The sequence below is a fragment of the Manis javanica genome, chromosome 12, assembly GCF_040802235.1.
Source record: "Manis javanica isolate MJ-LG chromosome 12, MJ_LKY, whole genome shotgun sequence".
Classification (NCBI taxonomy): Eukaryota; Metazoa; Chordata; class Mammalia; order Pholidota; family Manidae; genus Manis; species Manis javanica.
This window is the reverse complement of record NC_133167.1, coordinates 102,367,143-102,391,439: the sequence shown is the minus strand read 5'-3', so window position 1 is coordinate 102,391,439 and position 24,297 is coordinate 102,367,143. Positions and strand designations below refer to the sequence as shown.

At 38.9% G+C, this 24,297-nt stretch overlaps 1 protein-coding gene across 4 annotated transcripts in view; it reads left to right on the top strand.

Moving 5' to 3' along the window:
• The window catches only part of TENM3 (teneurin transmembrane protein 3), a 2,338,142-nt gene that overhangs the window by 2,240,747 nt on the left and 73,098 nt on the right, over nucleotides 1-24,297 (top strand). For all 4 annotated transcript variants that reach the window (XM_073219194.1, XM_073219195.1, XM_073219196.1 and 1 more), the window contains 3 exons: nucleotides 1,403-1,588; nucleotides 22,486-22,512; nucleotides 24,070-24,087. In XM_073219194.1, coding sequence (XP_073075295.1) covers nucleotides 1,403-1,588; nucleotides 22,486-22,512; nucleotides 24,070-24,087 — 231 coding nt within the window. The remainder of the gene's footprint in view (nucleotides 1-1,402; nucleotides 1,589-22,485; nucleotides 22,513-24,069; nucleotides 24,088-24,297) is intronic.

Sequence of the window (24,297 nt, the reverse complement as noted above, 5' to 3'; positions counted from 1 at the left end):
TGGAGCTGAGTTGACGTCTGTTCGTCTGAAGTTAATCAAACCATCTTGGATCTTTTAATCAAAAATTTAATTCAAACGAGATGGAAAATGTGGCATGAGAAAACACACACCCTCTCCTCCAGTTAATAGTCCTGGCTGTTGTTTATAAGAAATGTTACAACTCTCATAGAGCCTTGATGTGGTCTTTAAAATTCTGCAGCAGGGTGGGACGAGATTATGGAGTCTGAGAAACATTATTTGAGCAATGAATGGGGAGAATAGGGGCAGGGACTACATAAAGATTACTGTTTTTTTTATGTCAAAATAAGGCTGTCATCCATTTTCAGTTTGTTAGAATTATTTCAGATTTCTGTTGTTCAGCATTTTTATTTTTGCAAGAAAACCAAAACTAAGCAATAGCCTCACACTCTTAGAAAAGGGGATAGTTAAGTTTATTTAACTTTATATGTAAAGAGTAAAAAAATACCCTTCAAAGTACTCTCTCTGTCTCTCTCTCTCAATTGAATTTAGTTGAAGTTTTTTAAAAAGCTTTTTAAGATAATGACTTACTTCAGACCCTGACTTCTTAAAGCCCTGACCTGCTCTTACAGGTTTTGAGGGCCTTGAATCCCTTGTGCTGCTTTTCCTACTTCTAGTAATTGAAAAACCTTGCTTTTCAAATGACAGCGTCCGTCCTTGTACATATTATTAAAATAGTTTTCTACCATTATTTTGCTAAACAAGTTGTATGTGTCAGCAGCACAAATTTACCTAATAGAAAAAGCCATTTCTTTTATTTAACCAGCATGTCAAAAAGCAAGCTAATGTGAAACCTGTAATAGATGCCTTTTAATGAAAGTTTCTGAATATTCAAAAAATTTAAACCATTGGATTCGAAATAACCCCTCTTCAATTCTTGCTATAGTGGTGAAACCCAGCTCCTGTTAGTTATCTGACATGCTCAGACACTGAAGTATTTCATTCATTTTATACTAATTTGATGTGTGTGTGGTGTGCGCACACGTGTGTTTCCTGGCTGCCTAAAGATACTCTCAGATAATTAAGTGTGTGTATGTGTGTGTTTGCCTCTTGTTATGAATGGTGTTCTGTTTAGTGAGCAGCCCGTGTGTGTGTGTGTGTATGCGTGTGTTCTATACAAGAAATAATTTATGACAAAACTGTCTTGTGTATTTTATGCACCATTACGGCCCCATATGCAATTACGTGATGAATGAAAAAGCACACTACCATTTAATATTCTTCGTAGCCTAAGCTGAAATTTACTTAGTGTATGGATACTTCGTATTTATTGTCACAGATCCCCCGCAGGCCTTCGCGCGGAAGAGGTTAGCACCGCTTGTTCAGGCCCCTACTCACCCCTCACCCCTCTTCCTTCCTGCTCTGGTTCTTTTTCTCAACATAGAAATATGTTCCGTGGACTGCGGCCCCCATGGCGTTTGCATGGGGGGCACTTGTCGCTGTGAAGAAGGCTGGACGGGCCCAGCGTGCAACCAGAGAGCCTGCCACCCCCGCTGCGCGGAGCACGGGACGTGCAAGGACGGCAGGTGTGAATGCGCCCAGGGCTGGAACGGCGAGCACTGCACCATCGGTAGGCACCCCGCTTTGCTCTCTCCCTCCTGCCGCACCAGAGCCGAATTCTTTGCTGTTTTGGAAAAGATGATCCTTCTGATTAATTTCTCCTCGCCGTTCTTACGGAGGAGCTACCTTTTATGTAAGGTTACCTTTATGATGGCGAGTCAGATCTTTTTAGAACCGCTGTCGCCAAGCTGTCAGCAAGTGCAAGAACTCTTTAATCTTTGTTTTCATGAGAGCCGCAAACACTGATTCACAGAAAGATGATTTCGTTTCTTACTTATAAGTAAATTTTCACTGAATATTACTTGTGAGTGTCCCATGTTGCCATTGCATAACAGAAATACTTTTACCTTAAAAAATGAGTCCAGGTATGGGGCTTTTTTGGCTTCCGCAGATTGCAGAATCACACACCTTTGCCCCCATCGATATATTTGCATCCCTGAAATAGAGCTTTGACTCTTTGTGACTTTATTTTGTAGTACCGCCAGAAATGAAGTAGAATAAAATGCACGAGCCTAGCTGTTCTTAAATTGGTATGCTTAACACTTTTTAAAATATGGCGATGTTATGAACATCAGTAGGTTAAAGCAATCAAATTGGGGTTTAAGATCAAAATGTCAGTACATAATTGGTATTTGGCTTGGATTCAGAAATATCCAGAACATATGTGGCACTATATAATTTTGCCATTTGAGTCACTGAAGTTAAAACATTTAATTAAAGTACAACAAAGCTAAGTAGTTTCTACCGCACTGCAGTTCAAGTATACAATGTTAATTTAAATGGTACAGTCCTACAAAAAAATGCATAATGCAAAGTATGACGTTTCTCCACATTGTTCCATGTCTGTAGAGTAAAATTTGATAAAGCTGTTCAGGGGAATCTCGAGATCTTAAAAGAGTTTTTCTTCCAATGGATCTATAAGTGTTATATTCTTCACTTTTTTGCTCACAGGACTTGGTTAGCCAGGAATTTTTCCACGGGAAAATAAAACTCATATATATTTTATGTTCTGCCACAATTGTATCTTTATAAAGCTTTCGGTGAGGTTCTTTCTAACCTTTTTGGCCCCCCTGGCTTCTGTGTCCACGGCTCCTTCCCATGCTGCCATGTCGTGATCACCAAGAAGGGCTCGGAGGACTTGAGGCTGTGCTCACGGAGCTACAGGACAGGGGCAGACCTGTCAGGTGGCTCTGGAGAAATCCACACACAGGCCTCCTGTGCTCTTTGTCGCCAGGAGAGGTCCCATGCAGCGCGCGCCTTTCCCCAGCACTGAAATGCATCGATACGTGTGTGCAGAGTTTCTGCCCAGGGAAGCCCATCTGAGACGCTGAGTGAAAGGTTTTTATTAGGGCTGCTCAAAGCATCTGACCACCACAACCACCAGAATTGCAGGCTCTCAGAAGAAGAGCAGGTGTTGAGTGATCCAGGTGGGCAAAATAACTGCATCCCTAGTGGGAACTTCAGCTTTCCAGATTCCAGCCCAGGGCCAGCCCTGCAAGCTTCTGAACGGTAGGCATGTTACATTAATTCTTCCCTGCAAAACACCTCCCTTGTTGAAGGTGAGCTGGCCGCCTCCAGCCGGGGGAACTGCAAAAGGGCACTTTCACAGCCCGGGGGGCCCATCCCAGCCTCTGACACAGCCGTCCCCTCCTCTCCTCTGACCAGTGCTCCCAGGGCAGTGGCTGCCTAGTGCTCACGTGAACTACGTTAAGGCAGAAAAAAAGTTGACAGCCATCATCTGTGTATCTTTCTGTGGACATTCAGAGGACAGTGCAACCCCCCGTGAGCACACAGCCATGCCACACATCCCAGAATGCCCATATGCCAGGGCAGGGCAGGAAAAGCATGTCTCTAATCAGACTCCATCATATTTTATGACCCCGCCACCCTGATACCTGTCAGAAGTAAATGGAGTCCAGCTGGGGGCACATGTCATCTATCTGACTGTATGTATCCTAAGAAGTACAACAGACATACACAGAGAGAACTTGGGAAACCAGGAAATGCACCGTAAAGTTATCCATGGACAGATTTAACTCGCCAACCAACAGTTACTAAATAAATAAATCACTCCCTTGGTGTCCTTACTGACCTTGGCAACATTCCATGGCTGGGTTCCCCCAGCCGAGCTGTTCTGAACAACTTGCCAGTTGTCTGGGAACATAGGATTTTTGTTAGCAGCGGGTCCTTTTAATATAATTTAATGTATCTTGCTGTGGTCGCGAACAATTTCTATTATTTCATTTTATTTCATTGCTTTGATACTCCATATAAGTAACAATGTGGAAATGAAGGACTGCCTCATTTAAAAATAAATCTTCAAAGTGAGCCTTTTGAAAGATGTACAGAACCTTTAAATCGTTGTTTTGTTCTGTTCAATTATTGGAACCAGTTTTCCAAATTTTGGCAGGCAAAGATCCAATTGTTTTCCTCCCTCCGCTGACTACCTGTGTATATGTCCAGAATGAAGCCTGAAGGGCCGTTTAAAAAGAGACCTTTGTGAGCCTCTGATTAAACAACCCGGGAAACTACAAAACGTTTTCTCATTGGGGATAGTTACTGCGCTGTGCATTTCCTCTCAATTTCAACATTTATGCATTTGGCTGAAAGAAGCTGCCACTTTATGAAAGAATACTCATAAATCAGCAAGATTTTTTTTTTCTCTCTCCATATTATGTGCCATCTCATTGAATACAAACAGGGAGGTTAATTGAAAGAGAGATGGAGGAGAAATTACACAGTTAGAAGCAAGCAAAAGTTCCCAATAGAAAGCAAAGAATATTCTTCATTAGTCATCTTACTGTCTTCATAAACTGCTCAGGCTTTCATAAAACCATAGGCATTTTGATAGTAGAACAGGTTATGAATTTAGAGTATTCACTGAACACCCTGTCTGCCTGAAAGGATTCCATCCTGATATTTTTATTAGTATGTCCATACTTCCCTCTCATTATAAATCATGTGTTCCGCATATCGGGCATATTTATCCTCAGGTTCATTGTCCCAAGTCTTGCTCCTTTCTTGGCTTAGACTCTTGACTAGTGATGTTTACAGACAGAAAATGAAACAAAGGAAAATCTACTTTTAGCAGTATTATGATTAAAATAAATCTCCCTTCCTCCCCAAAAAAGCGTTTATGATTATTGGACCCTTTTCATACGTAAAAAGAAGTTACATGATTGCACCACATCAAATGAACTCCAGCAATCATTACTAATGTAATTTAGTAGTAGTAGCACCGGTATAGATGCTCAGCTGCCATCCCATCCCTGATACATGACCATCCCATTCCAGGGTCAAATGAGGGTCACCCTCATGGTCCTACCTTTGTTTTTTATGAGATAAGAAAGATGTAAGAATATGTAAGAGATCCAGAAGCAAGTTAAAAATATTAAATGTGATCCAGTGAGTTGCAAATAATAGCTGACATAATTAGAATATTATATGGCTGTCTCTCTAAAAAAGTTCAAACAGTTCTGTATTATGAGTTTTGAAGTGGATCAAGGTCCAAAACCTGTGAGCTGGGGAGTGCTTGTGTGGATCTAATTCAACAAGGTCACTGGAAGTGTATTTAACTAGAACCAGAATCGGTAGCCACGTCAAGGCAGCTAAATTGGTCTGGCTTTCTTTCTCTTTTCTTGCTTAGAGAAAAAAGGGGGAACTGCTTTCCGGCCTGTGGCTGGAGTTAATTGAAGAAGTCATGCAAATGCCATGCAAGCCTCTGCAGATTCCCTAACTTGTAAGTGCAATACTAACTGTCCTGGGCAGTGGTAGGTCTGAAGTGCTGCACTCTGAGTAGCTTCCCCAAGAACTACTCTTTTTATCAGTCGCTGGAAAAATTTGCCTCTATAGCCATCCGTTTGTACCTGAGAGCATCAGAGGCTGTAAAAGAAATGGAGACCTGAAGGGGCAGCTGGGGTGGAGACTGAATAACACATTTGACTGTTATCTACCTGGAAGCTTTGTTATGAAGGTAAAGAAGGCTCAGATCTGTCCCTAGATGGGTGCATTGTCTTATGGAGGCTGTTTGACATTTCGCTTTTGCCCACAGACAGAAATGCGCAAAATGGGCTTGAATTGTTTACATGCTGGTTAGATATAATGAAGAACCTCAGGGTGCAAAATATGTTTAAATCCTGGAACAAGATCCTAAAGATATTTTTGAATCTCCATCCCACTAAGCTTTAGCAGTACCATAATTATGGAGGTGTGAAACAGTAGGGGTTTGCTCTTTTTTAGTTTGAGGGGTGCTTTTAGGAGGGGAGTGTTTTTTAACTTCTTTCCATCCCCACATGCCCAGTGTCCCTGTCTGAAGGATCCCTTGAAGTCTCTTGCAATTCTAGAATTTACTAGTAATTTCTCCTTTATTTGGAAAATTACTAGATGTAAGCATGGGCTTCCCTATTTATTCCTAATTTCATTTACCTTTTCATTGTTACTGTTGCACTTGCCTGCCTTAGTTACTTTTCATTTGTTAATTAATTTGTTTCTTTATCCATTAAGCAATCACTGATCTTCTCATCTATGATTTTTTTATTGAAGTTCGTTGAAATACAATCTTATATTGGTTTCAAGTATATACACCTCAGTAGTTCAACAATTACCCATATTATTAAATCCTCACCCCCACTAGTGCAGTTATGCAGTTACTGTCTTTCAACATAAGATGTTACAGAATCTCTGACTATGTTCTCCATGTTATACTTCCATCCCTGTGACCAACTTATGAGTTAGAATTTTCATTCTCCTTTATCCCCCTTTACCACCCACCCACCCTAACCCCTCCCCTGTGGTAACCTCTTCAGCCTTGCGTCCTGAAACGTACATACAGTAAAGAAATTCTGGGAACATAAACATAAAATATGATGACATGAACTTTATCAACTCAAGCTTCTCAGTGTCTATGAATCTACTGCCATTTTGTTCATTTTGTTTTGTTTTTGTTTAGATTCCACAAATAAGTGAAATCATATGGTATTTGTCTTTCTCCACCTGGCTCATTTCACTGAGCATAATATCCTCTAGGTCCATCCATGTGTTGCAAATGGCAGGTTTTTTATGGCTGAATGATATTTCCTTGTATATATGTACCACATCTCTTCTTTATCCATTCATCTATTGCTCATCTATGATATTTGAATAACACTTATGAAAGTCAGTATAACGTGAAAAAAAAGCATAGGCTTTGAAGTAAAAAAATAGATGCTTGCAAATCAGTTCTGTGATATGTTCACAATAACTTGGATTTTAACTGTTCTTAGCCTTAATTTTTTCAAATGTGAAAAGGCTATAATAATACCTATTATATGAGATTTTTGAAGCAGAATCCTCTCATGTTTAAGAGCTTTTGGAATTTGAATCCTTGCTGCACCATTTACATAGTGAGTGACCTTGGGCAAGTCACTTAACCTTTCTGAGTATGTTCCCTCATATATAAATATTATGTGCCTTATAGGGTTATCAAAAAATACTAGAATATAAATCACTTATGAAAATGCCTAGCAAAGTGTCCAGTAAATTAGAGATTTTATTTTGTTGTGAAGTGAAACAAACTGCATCTCAGACAATGTTTTGGGTGCTGAAGGTTTTAGGAAAAAAAAAAAGGAAAAACGAAATTGGCTTTAAAGAGCTCATGAAAGTTCCATTGTATTGTTGTAAAATGTGACCTAATCTCAGAATGGATATGGCTTAACAGGAAATTAAAAGTTAATATGTTTGAAATGAGGATTCTAGAAGTGTTGCTGTTTAAAATTAGGGTGATGAATGGAAGGTGGAGTCTATTATGGTATTTTTCTTCTAGTAATGTCTCAAACACAGACCTGCTTATTGAGCTACATTGATTTTCATGTACTTTCAGGCAATTCAAATGGAAATTTGGCCTAGGGGAAATCCTAATTCCTTTAAGCTACAAAAGACCAGCTATTTGTTTTTATTCTGATTCTTTAGTACATTGGGAAACAAGATCATTAATGATCACAAAGACGTGCTTTGTTTGTTCAGACAGAACGTAGGCATACAGTACCCAGCATACCTCTTTAAATACCATGGTTGCTCTGGGCTTTGAGATGCTGGAAATTAGAAACTGCAAATGAAATACCCAGATGGGGAGTTACCTACTGAACAGTATCTTCTTAGTGACTTTGGTAATGTTCACAAGTTGGAAGTCATAGTCATAATAATACAGAATATGGAAATTCTTAAACTGTCCTCCTACATTTTTATTCAGACTTTCCAATTCCCCCTTAATAAGTGGATGTAGGGAAACACACCACACTTGCAAATGATTGCTCTGGGAGAACTTTGGTCTCACGTCTGTCCGTGTGAGGTAGCAGTAAAGAAAGGGGTCTCTAGTGCCACCTGCCTGGGTCCCCAGCAGAGCCAGTGACGTATCTACTGTGAAACTGGGGAAGCTGAAGCATTCTGGGCCCTCACTTGCATGAGCCCTTAGAAGGTCTTGCAAGGGGACCGTGGGTTCATATGGTCATATGTTACTATAACACTTGCAAATCAGTTAAGATCTCTGACTCTGTCCCCTCTAGCTTGCTTTCCATCACATTTTTCCTCCTGTGGGATGACATTGGAGTGGCTAAAGGCACTTTGAGGATTTGGCCAAGGAGAATTTGAGCTATGGATACATTTAGTTTGGATGTAAGTGGATGTATTTATGAGGAGTGAAATCATTGCTGTCTTCGGTTGTTCTTCCTAACCATGCAGGGATATTCCTTTCACCCACCGACTCACCCAATGGCATGAAACTACAGGGTCAGAGATTCTAGGAAGCTGTAGGGATGGAGCCCTGCACCAGAAGCAAATAGGCAGTAGAGGGGAAATAAGGTTTGAAGTGTATGGGAACAGAAGGTAGTCTACGGAAGAGGCTCTCTGTCACCAGATAACATCATAAAATGCCTAATCAAAACCTACGTTTTTGTCCTGTCCTTCAATTACATAATGGAACTTACGTAATTAAAAACTTGCCATAATTTCCCTTTTAACGAATATTTTCTTTTGAGGAATTTATCAAAATTCTTATATTTTTAGGGCGCAAACCTGTACAAAACCAAAAATTGTGCACTGCAAAACGGAATCCAACAGTGTGTGAAGTCACATGTGTTCTGCATCCCAGTATCATTGAATCATATGAACATACCAGAAAAAGATTTCTTGCTTATATGACATGAAATACTGATACTGACAAATAACATAAAACTCATACCAATCTATGAGGATGTCACAACAAAGTGCTTAATGAACACCATCAACTCAAAGAGTACTTAAGATTAGTTTATTACACAATAAAGTCTTCCCCATTTGACAGTAATGCCAGAAATTCACGTGACGTTATAATAACAAATTGTGAAGCTAAATGAAACTTTTCTAATCAACAATGGAAACCATATTAAACAATTGTATTGAATAAACTATATTAAATAATCATATTGAATAAAGAGAATTATCTATATTCTCTCTATAGAAAATATCATAAAATCCTTGTTTTAAAGAAGTGATCAAAGAGTAAATGTAGCTAAAAACTATAGAAAAAAATGTTTATTAGAGACATGTCAGGAACGTAAAATGTTATGCATTTTTTTTATTTGTGATGTTTATCAGCTTAAAACTTATAATTTACTGTAATTTCCTCATTCTAAATTATTGCTGTCTTTGATACCCAGCTTCATAGGCATAACTTGGTATACTTTTTCTTAAAGAGGGTTGTATGAATTCAAAACCCAGAAAGCCTCTAGACCTGCCTGTGTTCCCAGCTCTGTTACTTGAGAGCTGTGTGACCTTGGAGAAATCGCTTGAGTGCTCTGTGCCTGTTTTCTCATTTATAGAGGGGGAATGAAATAGTACCTATCTCCAAGAGTTTCTGAGCATATTAAATGACCTCACACTTGCAGAAGAGCACTTAAAACAGTGTTTGGCACAAAGGAAACGCCAGATATGTGTGACTTTCTGTTACTGTTGCTGCTAGAATATTTGGGCTGAAATGAATAAAAGTTGTCTGTAAGTGATTCTACCCCTCCAAGTCTTTATGCAGGAGGCTGAGCCCACAAACGGGAATGCATGCTGGTCACAAGAATGTTTACTCCCCTGCACTTCACATACTCGCCGTGGACATAGAGGCCTGGTGATGCCTTTATATATTTGACATATATTTGGAGGGTGGTCGTCAGCAGTCAGTAGGCAAGGCGTTGGTGGAAGGAAATTCTTCATAGCTGACTTGGTTGGCAGTAGAAATCCAGACAGACTAAAAACCTCCCATGAAGGGTGCAAAAAAGAGGACTTCTTAAGATCCTTTCTGCTCTGTGGTCCCAGTGACTCCAAGTAATCTGACGGGACAGAGAGGACAGCAGTTTATAAGAGCACCTTTGAAAGGCCCCCTCAGAGCTCCTGGGCACCACCCATTCCTGACCACTGGGCTGACTTGTAGGTGTCCATTTCTTCCTCTGCAATAACATTAGCATCCATTTGGGGACTCTCCATATTATTTATTCCCTGTTAGTCTAATTTATTCAGTTGACAGTTTTATATGCAGTACTTTATCCTCTGTAATCCCTCTCGGCATTGTATTTTTGTGTTTGTTTTTTTTTAATGAGGTCATTTAGTCTCCTCTTCTCTAAAAATGGGAAACTAGTTTCTCTGATCATGCCAGCCGACGGAGGCCCTGTTTGGTTTCCACGTTTATGAAGAAGTGCCGGGGAGACTGGGTGGCGTGTTGTTTACAGTAACGGCAGCTAGCGAGCTATTTGGATGCTTCGATTCATCTATCCTTCAAGCGGTTATGTGAATTGTTCTCTCGTGTTAGTTTGGCTTTCTTTACATATCGCCACTTTCAGCATAAAAAGACATGAAGGCATGGGTTCGATTCAGTTGCTGCCCCCAGTGAGGTCAAGACTGACCTGTACTTGAAGCTAAATTCCTCTTTCACTCAGCGTTCAATAACCTGTTCAGTCAGAGTAATCAACCAACGACAACTAATTTAGTGGTCTGAACCTGGTTCGTCAGTTTGACTGCGCTTCTGCCATATCTTAGTCTTAAGGACTCCATGTCAGCGTTCTTGACATCGCTCTTGATTCCCACTAACTTTGGCAATCCGTGTCCTAGAAATTCTCGGAGTTGTTCCTGATTCTGACTCACTGTGAAGCGCCTTGTGACTTCCTTCTCTTATCAGCCTTCACAAGTCGTGTAATGTCTCAGGGGCCCCGTCAGGATAACATCCTCAAATCAGACAAATTCTCGGGAACATTTGGATTAGAATCCCCACATAACTTTTGCACCTGATTTGCCGTGTGACCTACAGTAAAATCATAGTCCCAGGAGCTCTCTTGAGGAATGTTCTCTCATTGTGTTGACAATTTATTTCCCTAGACATCGGTTTCTTTACCCGTAAGAATGGGAGTAAATGTGGGCATAGACGACATTCACAGCTGACTTGGGGTGTCTGAGTCCCCTTTTGGCCCTGTCCTGTCCTTCATGCTGTAATTTATCCTCACCACAAAGAGTGGCAGCAGCCTAAAGCTGAGAAAGAGTTTTAAATCACATGGCCACAGTGTCACTGAGAGGTAAATTTCAGTGACAGCTGTATTGTCTGGGGGAAATTGTAAATGTGTTCTGTTCTTTAGAATAGGGGCATTTTTTTTTCCTTTGGCACTTCTGAATACCAGTAATTGTTGTGTGGGTGAATATATCTGCATCTAACATATTTTCACAGAGACTACGAGGATGAGAATTTTCAGTTCTTGAGAACAAATATACTTTGCCTACTTTAGAGTCATATGGTAATGAATTCTATACTATGGTGCTTATTGGTGTACACATCTTCCCTCCAGTCTATCTCCTGGGGTATAATGTGGGTCCCCATAACTACTACAAATTAAGCTTATTCCCACTCAACCTTCCTATAAGGCCCACTGGCTTTAGAGTCAGCTGTGTTCAGAAAAAAATGGAAAATTAAATCAGTACTTTTTTCTCAAATGGGAGCAGTATATAAGAAAATGCTGATTATTTATATTGTTTTATGATCATTTAGGTGTCAGTGAAATACGGCTGATTTCTTAAAGCATGATAAAAACTGTTTCCTTCCTTTGTTACGGTCTGGTGTTTATTTCCCACCATGAACTGAGTGGCTGCCTGGCTAATTTTTTTAAGTCTCAAAATAATTTATTGTTTAGGCGCTCTGTAGTTTAAGGAAACAATTTATGAATTATAATTATTATCCCAAGGAAATTCTCAAATCTCTTCATTTGAGCTAAACTGTTATACGCCAAAACAGATTTTTAAAATAGGAATACATGCATGCCTCGGAGCTTCTTTTTGCTTCCCGAAACCTCATTTCTCATCTTTAGTCAATTTAAATTGTTTTTTTAAAGGTTATGGAGAGAGATGATATCAAATAAAAGCCAGTTATATATCAAATTTGTATTATATCGTTTCATTAAAAGCCTACCATTGGGCTCCTTTCCTAATATACTACAGTATCTTTTGCAGTTCGGAACACCTCATTGATCTGCATCTTTTAAAAACCATCTAAGGCCTTTAATTCCCACCAAAATCTAGTATGTAGGACGTTTTAAAGCTCAATTGACTGGATATACAATTTAGCCAGAAATAAAGATGAAAAAATTCTCTTTCAGTTCTTGCCAAGATCATCAGAAGCCTTTTCCTGAGACATTCAGGTCCAAGGCATTTGGAAATGAAACCAGGTTCAAAATATGTTGTCAGCTATTTTACAATATTACCAAGGAAGCAGAAGATTATGCCAATGCCAGTTTATACATATGTCACATCCTTCCTAAAACTCAAGCCGGGTAACCCGAGAGTGGCGGCCCGCTAGGGAAGTGTTAATGTGTATTTGAAGTGATTTTTATTACATATGGTGGTCCTGATTACCCAAAGGGAGTAAATAACAAGGGAGAAAGTCACATTCACTTTGCTGAAAGGGTGGAAGAATGAAGCCTCAAATTTTAAGGACTCTGATTATTCCTTCCCACAGTGGTACATTAGTAGCCTTTCTGTGGCAGAATGTGTCTGTGTCATTTCTTGAATATGACAAGTTGAAAATAGTCTCTTTTCATCTGAAAACAGTTCCTTTCCCACCTCTCTGTTTTGAAAGTACAAAGTGGATTATGGTGTTAGTCCAGATAAAAGCTGTGGCTTTCTCTCTTTTTTATTTAGCATAGTGTATTCACAGGTTATGGTGTGACCAGAGCCAGTTTTTTTCTATCGCTTTCCCTTATTGTAGGTTCACTGACCCTCTCCTCTTGGAGGGCCTCTGTCGTGAAGCTGCAAAACAGCTGTCTGAAATACGGCTATTCCTGCCAGAGATTCACAGACATGTTGCCTTGGATAAATTAAGGAGCGGTCAAAGGAGGTCCATAAATATGAATACTTTGCCAGCTGCTTTTCCATTAAACTCTGTTGGTTGAATGAAATTAGTAAATAATTATGTTGGTGGGGAATCTACTATAGCCAAATGTAATATAGTGTCTTCCTTTAACAACAGAGCTTAATTTTTTTCCTATACACCAAATTAGTTTTTAGGGTAATCTACATTGCAAATTGGTCGATTTGCATTAGAACTATGCCTGCTTGTTCTGATTTGTCAACACCTCTTTTTTTAAAAAAGTCTTGAACATTAAGCATGGGTGGGGAAGACCATCTGCTTATGGAGCTTGCCTGCAGCTCCGTCACTTAATGCATAAGACAGGTTACAGCTGTTTAATTGTTACGGTGCTGAATGATTATCATCCGGTCCAAAATTAATATTTATATATGTATTCATGGAAAGCATGTGGTTAAACATAAGTGATCTAATTGTGCATTAATGGCATTAGGTATTCATTAATTAGTCCCCCCATGAACAGTGAAGTGTAAAATAATACTTTTCACATACACTCCAACTCTTAGCCCTTAAGATGAGTCCCCAGCGGTGCTTATTATGCATGTGAGTAATCCACTCCAAATACATGGGTGTATGCAAGGAAAAATCACCATGTAACTGCCATAAGGACAGGTATCTAGGTGCTTGTGGCACACACCCTTTCTCCGTTATCTCATCCATTACCTCCACTATGACCAGTGTAGGTACATACCACGTAGGAAAAAGACTAAATGTCAGCTTTGATCGAGTAGACCAGCATGCCCACAACGACTACAGTGAGCTACTGGGAAGCATTTCTGAGCCCAGAGAAAGTTTCCTCCTGCATTTAGGAAGGGTAACACCCAAACTGACTTCATCCTGCTACCAAAGTTAGCAGGACATATTCCGTCACTTCTGCTCAGTGCATCCTACATTGAAAAAGTGAATGAGAACTTCTCAGCAAAGTTGCAATTAAGAATAAAGATACGCATGTAAAATACATTTAAATGTCTTAGCTTCCAAGTAGTTATTATAAAAGTGACATGTATTTCTGAATTTGTGAGCAGATTATATGGATATTTACTCCTTTAGAAAACATTAATTTATGCTGCTCAAGTAAAATTACTGAGGAGGGAAAGTACACAAAGACAAGTTATGATGTGTTCTTTATTCCATAAAGCTGACCTACATTTTGATTGGGAATTGTGCATCTACAGCAGCAAAGTGTTTCTGTGAGACCAGGAATAAGAAAACTTCCTGATACAGGAGTGGAGTTAGTCTCACTCTGGGAACGAGCCAGTTCATACAGCATTTGCAGGAAAGGAGGAGGCAGAGAGTAAGGGGGCTTAGCCTGACATTTTGGGGGCAGAGTGGACCTCATGGCTTGTGATGACGAGTCATTGGCTGTCCCAGGTTCCTTTGCCTCAAGGCAGATTTCTTCCTTTCTTCATAGTCTCCTAAAAAACCAATTATTTCATGAGTTTGTTCTCTTTAAACTATATTACTGAGTTGAATGTATTAATACCACCTGATATTTATTGAGCATTGACCGTGTGCAAAGGCATAACGCTTATTTAATACACGCAACAACTTTATCAGATAGAAACTAGTAGTCTCCATTGAGGGAACCCAAGTTCAGAGAGGTTCCATGACTTCTTACAGATGCATAGCTCTTAAGTAACAGCACCAGAACCTAAGCCCCCATGAGCCATTCCCAAGCCCATACTCTTAATTATGACACTATGCTGCCTCCTAAATGACTTTTTAATAGATTTTGCATGTATGTGTGTAGTAGAGTAGGTGAACATTAATTTTTTTCTGTGACAAAGAGAAATTAGTATCTGTTTACCTGTCAAAAAAGATTGAATTGTCACACAAAACAGATGCAGTAATAACAAGGTCAGTGGTGTCTCAATGATAAGATGCCACTTTTTTTTATTCAGGAAAGTTTGAAGTATACCTAATAATAGGACCCATAGTTTGCCAAATGAAAAAAAAATATTGCAACAACAAAAAACAGTTTGAAAAAAAGTCAATTTATACTATGAAGGATTTAAGAAAGTTGTAAACTATTTATTGAAAACTCTACATACCTCCTCCCAAAACTTAAAATTTATCTCCGGTTTTTCTGTCAGCTGAAGTTAGTAGGGTGAATACTATGGGACATTGACCAGTGAAACACACTTAGAGACAGTGGGCAAATGACTTACATTACCAGTATCAGCTCATGAAAAAAGGATCAGAAAATATAAGTGCTAAATACCTGCACAGACTCTTTTACCTACAAATAAAAAAAATTACTCTATCTGAATGACCTTTGAGAGGACTGTGATTTTCTCAAAATAAATTACAGGTTCTCTTAGATGAGTTAAGAGGATTGTCCAGTTTTGCTTATTGTTTTTCCCGATATCCTCAAGAAAACTAACAAGGGAGAGACCTAGTATATTTTACATTCTTACTTTGAAGTCTTATTCTAGAAATTTCTCTTAAATATTAAAACTTTATGAATAGACAAAAATAATGATGGCAGATGAGACATTAAGCTCATTGCTATTGACCAAATCAGGAGACCGGTCTTACAGTTTCCCGCATTTAAACGTATTTATACTGCAGACATCACTTCAATAATTGCTAGGACCGCGTTCATTGTATCAGCATGTTAAAGATCCAGATGTTCATTCAGTGTAAAAAAATGTATGTTTTGATTTTTATTTACTAATGTTAAGAGCTGTCTCTGCCTAATTTCGTTCCCAAAGCAGGGTACTAAAAGATAACCTGATTTTTTTTTTTTTTTTTTTTTTTTGTGTGTGTGTGTGTGTGTGTGTGTGTGTGTAATCTAGGAAATCCAGAGAAAAGACGTTTTTGCTTATGTCATTCAGTGAACTCAAACAAGGACTCAAAATCTAAAGGAGACCTGTGTTAGTTAACACAAACGGTCACGTCTTTGCACAGGCCACCCCCACGCCCACCTCAGGGAGAGTGAGCTGTCTGCATTCTGAGTATTCCCGTCTCTGCCATTATGGAGACATATCTACAATAAGGCATGAAATTCCAAACTGAAGGAAAACACCAAATATTATTCTACCCATTGTCTGTGCAAAGCTGTGCAGCTTATAATGGCACTTTTTCAGCAGCACAAACTTTATAAAATTTACTCTATCTCAAAGCGCCTTTTCCAATAGGATCTATATTTTTCTGGGCTGACTTAAATCTGGAAAAATATTATTTCGCTCTTTTTGAATGTCTTGATATATGCAGTTTTCCAAACAAAAGTATGGTATTTTGCTTCAGTAGGTGCATGCAAGAAGCAATGTATTTGTATAGATAACTCTCACCGAATTTCCAATCTATAAAAAGTGTAAAATAAGCAAACTTTGAAAAAACAACTTCTTTGAAGGAGGCATCCAAAATATATTACCATGTTGGGGGGAACAGAAAAGCTCTTTCAAATAAACAGGAATGCATGCACGTGCACACGTACGCACACAAACTTTTTCTTTACTGGCACATTATTTACTGGTTGTTAAAATTCAAGTTAATTGACCCTCCTAAATAAGATAAAATATTTGTGAGGTTTTATCCTGATCTTAGAAAGAATTCTATGGTGAGGATTCTTAAAATTCTTAGAATTCTAAATTATTTTATGGCATTTAAAATTATGTCACTGTCAGAATCCTTTATGACAGGGTAGCCAGTAATAAAAGTACCAATTAAGTAGGTACCAATTAGGGAACATCAAACCAATGAGTATGCAGCTGACATGCGGATGTAAACAGTTGCTGATTGGAGTAAATGGATTTAATATGTGCTTATTTGTACACTTGCTTTTCTGTCATCCTACAGGACCTGGTGCGGGAATAATCTAAGAACGATACCTGCTTACAACTGTAATGACGTACTAATGTAAATCACTTTCTAAGTCCCTGTTACAGAGTGTTATGAAACACACAGTGCTAAATGAAAATTTGTCCTTGACTCCGAGGGCTTTGCAGTGATCACCATAGTGAAGACTATGTATGTATTTTATTAGGTACTCATTTGATCGAATTAATCCTCTTTTGAAGATGGGCTAAGACGTTATTGTTGTAATTAAACTGAGAAATATTTCCAGCGCTCTGGATTCTGTGTTATTTGCCTACGTCTAGGCTCTCCCCAGGAGTCAATTCAGTAGCCCCATGAAAATACTTTATTTAATGTGCTCCAACGAAGCACGTTGTTGACAGCACAAATAATGTGCATAGTTGGTAACTATATACATCAGCAACTATGTATACACAGGCACAATATTTGTATTTTTCCCTGTGAGCTGCCTAATGTGTATATAACCAGCTGGGTTCGCCTTCGTTTCTTCCTTGGGTTGTTAAGAATCCATTTGACAGTAAGAGGAAAGCAAATGAGAAAGTAATCCTACTCCATATAGACCTCCAGAGATCCCAGTTCCTTCCAACACAGGTGCGTATCTTCCTTTGACCTCTTTTTAAATGAGCGGCTCTTTGGGGCCCCTACCGAGAAGGTATCTTCTTGCACAGCATTTATACATCAACTCAAATGCTTCTTTGATATTGCAAATTCACTTGTCTTCGTTTTTCCTGGTTTTGTCCCTCAGGTTTAAATATCTTGCCAATTGGTTTTCCAAACCTTGGGGTTTTAGAGTAAGTAACAGCCATTCTTACCATACAGCTTTTTTTTAGTCTACAGAAGGCACTGTGGCTTCTGAGGCTGTGCCAGCAGATTCATGCTTCGGGTCTGCTTGGGTTTTCAGGCTCACTTCCTTCTGTGGTCGGAGTTGGATCAGGATTCTCACCTTTTCCCGTCTGATTTCTTCATTCACGTAAACTCATTGACCAAATCCAGTAACAGATGAGGCTCCTAGTCTGGCCTCCGACTACCTGGTTGGAATTTTGGTTTTGCTACTTGCTAGCATTTGACCTTGGGACCTTTGACCCTTTTGACTTAATTTCCTGCGCCTCTCTCCGTTTCTTCATTTGTGAAATAGGGAAGATGATAAAAGTACCTATCACCTCTGTAGGGTGGTGGAGGTGAAACCAGCGAATTCATGTAAAATGCACAGCATGGTCCTCAGCACAGAGTAACACCTAGGAAATGGTGGTCGTTGCTAATACTACTGAGTGTAGTTAGGATAGACGCGTGCAGCGAGGAGCAGACGGGTGGACGACAGGGGAAGGATGTTGTGGATGGGGTATTGCTCCCAGATGCTTCTTTCTCAAAAGGCCGCCTCTGTATTATTCACAGAATTTCTGCAAAGGCTGCAGACACAGAGGACATACAGGACCACCAGAATAAGTACATTTAATCATTTTATTTGGAAGATATTAAGAGCCAAGCAATGGGAATGCCGTGACTAGCATGACATGCAGTTTACATTTCCAATGGAGAAGATTTACAGACATGTGTCTATATATCATGAAAGCTTTGGGTTTTCACGGAATGTCTTAACTGATCACATGCCTCTCTTCTTTCACGTTTATCCGCGTTCTTTGTACCCCTAGACTTCATCCATGGGACATATTTGGGTTGGGGCGTAGGGTGAGGAAGACTAATTAGAGGAAATGGAGGAACAAGGGCTGCCCATAATTTTGGTAGGTCTGCCGTTGAGGCAGCAACGTGTAGGCAGAATTTCCAAAAAGATGCTGTACCTCCCTACGCTACATGTTAGGAACTACAAATGGGACAACAATATATTATGAGCAAACAGCCCTCCTAAGGGGCCTGGGAATCCAGTCCCATTACTAAGGAGTAATAAGAGCCAATCATTTTGTGTCCATCTCCACCCATCTTCCCCAAAACGCTAGAGAGAAATATGGTAAATAGGGGCCTTGGAAAGAAAAATAACTCTTTTTAAAAGGAAGCACCTAATAATAAGGGTGAATGTAATAACCATGTTGTTTTTCTTGTGAAACCTTCATAAGAGTATATATCAATGATACCTTAATTTTAAAAAAAGCACCTAGAGGGGAATGTGTAAAAAGGACTCATACTAGTCTTTTTGCTTGGGTAACACTGAAGGTTTATGGGCTAATCACCTGTCAGAAATATTTCCAATGAGTCGAACCTTTCGCCCACTTCTCACATTTCACCGAGGCCGTGCCCACCCGAACCAGCAGGTGGGCCAAGCACTTCCAGTGCATGGGTGTGAAACCTGAGCAGTGGTTTCATCTGTGATACTCCAGAGCAGACTGTGTATCTGAATGTATTATGAAAAGGAGACCATGAGGGCTAGGAATTAGCCTGGCATTTAAAAGACTTGCCCCTGCATTCTGCCATGGAGTTAGATCCGCCGGCACTTCGCCAAGGAAGCCTCGTAGAAGACATCTCAAAGTTGGTGGGGCCACCCTAAACCTTTGGGGAAAGAAATACCTGCTTAAATTTTCACGTTAGATCCGGAATGATTATAGAGCACCTCTGAGCACCTTTCATCCATTTCTTCAACTGAAAAGGAATTTGTTTTTTTTTTCTAAATCTCCAGGAATGGCACTATGGCATAGTGGTTATTAAGAGCATGCTCTGAAACCAGACAGCCCGCATGGCTAGCCTGTGACGTTGCACAGATTGCCTCTCCCTCTTCTCGGTTCTTCATCAGTATTTAGCGTATCAGCCGTATTTCCATCACAGCACTGTCATGAAGAGTAAAGGAGAGGATGATATAAAAGCCCTTAGAGCAGTATCTGGCTCAAAGCAAGCCTCCAGGAGCATCTCAGGGGGCAGGGCAGGCACCAGAGGACTTCCTGTGTGCCCCCTGGATTGTTCCGAACCGGGAGAAAGAGATCTGAGCCAGAGCTGGAATTTGGAGGCTCAATAATACATCAGCCAGGTGCTCATCGTCAGCAGGCCTCAGAACCAGAGCTGAGCGAACAGCTGAAATCCCAGGCAGCAGTTTGTATTTGTGAGCATGTGTACATTTTTCCGGGGAGAGAATCCATAACTCTCACCACTTTTCTTAGAGATCTGATAACCCTTAAAAAATTAAGAATCACCATCTTACAGGGATATGGATGGTAATATCCCCAATGTTCCCCACAGGTCTTCTGAAAAGATAAATAATTGAACCTCCAGGGAAAGTGTTTTATGAATCCAACATTTTACAGCAGAATAGGTTTTTATAGGGCTCCATTTTACATGTCTAGCACTCATTTTTTTATAAGATTTTTATTCTCTAACACAAATGTAAAACTTGGTAGGTCTAACAGAAATGAGTCTCCTTTTGTGTCAGAATGTCACCCTCAGTTTTCAAAGTGATTATTTCTGTGACTTCATGTACATTTCGGCAATTGTTAGATGTATTAATTTTCAAATACACTGTATTGTGTTTACAATTACTGTTTCTAATGGCTTCTTAGGACCTGCCTGCATTTTTCTGATGATTTCCTGTAGTGGCTTAAATAATGATGTTTTTATTGTTGGAATTATTATTTGTAATAATGATTTGATCCTCACAGATGGACATCTCCTTCTACCTTCTTCATTATTGAGACCCAGGTTTTGTGGTATTGTCAGAAATTTGACTCAGTGAGGCTAAAATATAGGTGGCACCTTTTTTCCCCCTTTTTCTCTTAGCTTTTAAGCTATCAGCCTCACAATTAGTCTCTCTGATATAAAATGCAAATGACAAGTCTTAGTATCATTTTCTTAATACAGGTATTTTTCTTACAGTTGGTTTTAACTTTTTGCAAAATTTGTGTTAAACATTTTAGATATTTAAACTGTTACCTCAATTTGACCTGCTCTATATTTTAAATGTATTTTTAATTTCTCCACATTGGATGTCCTCTGGATCCAGTGACAAACCCACTTTTACCTGTAATCAACCTACTGTTTTGCATAATTGATTGCTAGTGAAAATAAGGGGATTGGCTGGACTAATAATTTAATCCTCCTTTAAAATTAGTGGCCCAGATTAGAATTAAGTGCATTCCTTATTTTGGGTGTGTTACCTGAAAAGGACCTGATGTAAAAGCAGATAGCTTGCTCTCCACCTGTATCAGGTGTTACTAGTTTTTATAAACTGAGAATTCTCTCAGAAATACTACCCTCTGTGAATCAGAGATTCTGGTACCTAATGTTCAAATCATTGATTGAGCTATTTTATGGGGCTCTAGTAGATTATATAATTTAGAAGGATTTATTAAGAAATGATATAAGTGATATACAGCCATACATGTTTATTTTAATGTTTGAAAACAGAATTATTTTTATTGAATTATAATTTCCAAGTAGTGCCTATCACTGCTGCTGCCTCCCCCCTAATTTCCCCCATAATTTATCGTCAGTTAGCTATAAACACACTTATTTTTTAAGGCAGTTCAGAAGCCTCTAATGGACTCCTGTGGCAGAGTGAAGAATCCTTTTACATACACAATACAGATGTGTCAAAACCACTTACAGTTTTGTTTACACACGCGACAAACCTACCAGACTTGAGTGGCTCAACCGAAAGCTATAGATTAAATCATTCTGTTAAGAGTTCTGCTACCACTTACATGTGTCAGTGATGAAAAATAATCAACATAAGCATTTTGAAAAGCAATTTGAGATCATTAAAGATGTATGAATTTTGACAAAGCAAGACGGTCTGAGGCTTATTAAGAATATATTACGTCTCTACATTGAGCGAAAGGAGGCATTTATGCCTCTGTTCAAGAGGAGAGGTGAGCTTAATTGTAACCTCATGGAAGATTAAATGGACAGGTACCATAGAGAGCTCAGGCTTAATCCTAACTGTCCTACAAAAGTTTCCTGAGAAACTGAGCCTAGTCCGGTGTGAATCCTGAAAAGACACAGGATCTTAGAAGAGTCCTTTTTCCTGAGGGACTACGTGCGTGAGAGATGCGTGCTTGTGCATCTGACAGGTAGTCAAAGGCTAATGGGGAATCACTGGCTACAGAACTTAACACTTGCCTTTCTTATAATATATTAAATTCACTCCATTTGCTCAAGAATTCTCAGTTTTTTGTGTGTGCTGATTTATTAGCCATTATGCTTTGATAATTTGTAAATACGGAAGTACCTCAAAAGAGAAGGTGAAGGAAGCAGGTTGAAGAAAGACAGCGTTGAAACAGACGTAAAACAGTTCCTCTAGGACTTCTGTGTTGTCTCTTTTGGAATGAACTTTAAAAAAAATATTATTTTCTCACCATCTTCCCCCAAAAAAGTTTATTATTTGTAAACCCCATAGTTGTAGATTTGCAACATTCTTTAGTAATCTAGAAATGATTCCGTGTGTTCTCCTTAGCTATTAAAGTATAATCTCAAGAAGAATCCGGGTGGGTATATAACACAATCCGTGGCAATCACTGTTGGTTTGTCTGCTTAGTTTTCTTGGGAATGCTGAGCAGCTCTTGGACTCATGACTACATTTGCTAAAATGTGAATATATTGCATTTTCAGAAGATAAGTGCATCTCTGTCGTGTGATGTGAGTCTTATGTCAGCTGCAGCTTCTCAATTTGCATGTAAATTCTGAAAATTTCCTTGTCTCATGTGACACCTCTGAAATGTCTGTCTGTTCTTTCTCCTTTTTAATTTCTCAAGCTCACTATTTGGATAAGATAGTTAAAGGTACTGTATACTTGCTTTTTGTTGACACATCTACATATGTATCTATATATAACTATGTATCAGATTGTACTAGGTATGAAAATAGACTGTTTTTCATGCATATCTTTGTGAATTATCAATCAGGCTTACATTATGTGAAATGCCTTGGATTTAAAGTATTGAGACTTCAGTGTCTGTGTCTCATTTTTATAATTTTGGGCTATCACAGATTTCATTCTTATGTAAAAACATTAGTTTGCACTGAAACCAAAAACTGAAGATAACAGTACATTTGCTGTTTTTTGTTTATGGCCTTTTTTTTTTTTGCTTTAAGATCTTTATTATTGGCAATTCAGCCAATGAGCTTTAAATTCTAAATTAAACAATCACAAATGCTCACTCCCTTAGCACAGAATAAGAAATTGTCAATCTAAAGAAGATTCCGTTATATAACGTCTGTTGAGAGACATCTCATTTATCCTCATATGGAAACTTCTTTGGCTTTTTCAAAATGTTTTAGAATACATGTGAAATCATCCTTCATGTTTTGTTATTTTCCAAAAAACTACAAAATACTGTACATTCTGTAAAACAACTGATAACACAGCTCAGCAGAAAACAGCAGATTCTCATGTCTTCAGTTATTGTAGCAATAGGTGGGAAATATTTCTTCAGAAGAGAAAATTCCCTGTCCCTTTCTCCTCAGATTACCTATTTTCTATTCCTTGTTTGTGCTTTTCATTAGAATATGGAAATATTCATGGCAATATCCAGGCTTTCCTATAATAACTGTGTGCATGCAGCCAGCTGCTGCACCTCTTTGTCAGTGGGACAATTAAGTCGTTCTTTCCCGTTCAAAACAAAACAGAAACATCCATAAGGAGAATTCACCTTGCATATATTGAAAACCCATAAATACAGACGGTAATTGTCTGAAAGAAAAGAAGCAAAATAAATCTTATCCTGCCCTGATGGTACCCATCAGCATAATTTCATTATACCGTGCCACAAGAGACTGTCAAAATAGTCCTCTTTCTGTTCACTCTAACCTTAAGAGACAGAACATCTCTTTGAGGCATTTCCATTTCAAGTTCCACAGTGGAGGAGGGGGAGCCAATATATGAGGAATTCTTTTAATGCAGACTTAAAAATAAACATCTTTAAAGAGCTTATGCCCTTAGATGTTATCAGTGAGACAAGAGTAGCATTCTAATTATCAGCTGTATAGCAAATTTCCTTTGCTGTGGCAAGTATTTTTACTACTATGTCCTCTATATTGAACTATAAATAAGTCGGCCCAAAGAGATCTGATGAACAGCCTATTATTCTTGAACAATTTTAGGGCATTTATATCCTTGTTTCTGTCAGTGCCATATCACAGTCATAGGCAAGATCAGATCTACCTAAGCATCATCCTCATAAACAGATCGCGTTGGCTGCATGCCAGATGTCAATAGGAATCGGCAAAAATTGCTTTTTTTTTTTAATGTCATGTTAGACTGAAACAATTATAGATTTTGGATATATTAAATTATTTTAATTGTTTCCCAAATTTTCCCTCCTTGCCCATAAAAGCAGACAAGATAGGATATAAAGGTAACAGCATAAAAGCCTTAGGGAGATTGTCACAAAATATCACTCTTCCGCTATCTGTCTTGAAGCACGTCACTACCGTGTTTTTGTTCAGTCTATCAATGTTTTATTGTGGTCCTTATGGTATTTCATTTTGTCCGTCCTAAGTAATCAAATATGCACAGCTCTTACATTTATTTAGTTGGAAATCCTGTCGGTCCTGTCCCATCCGTA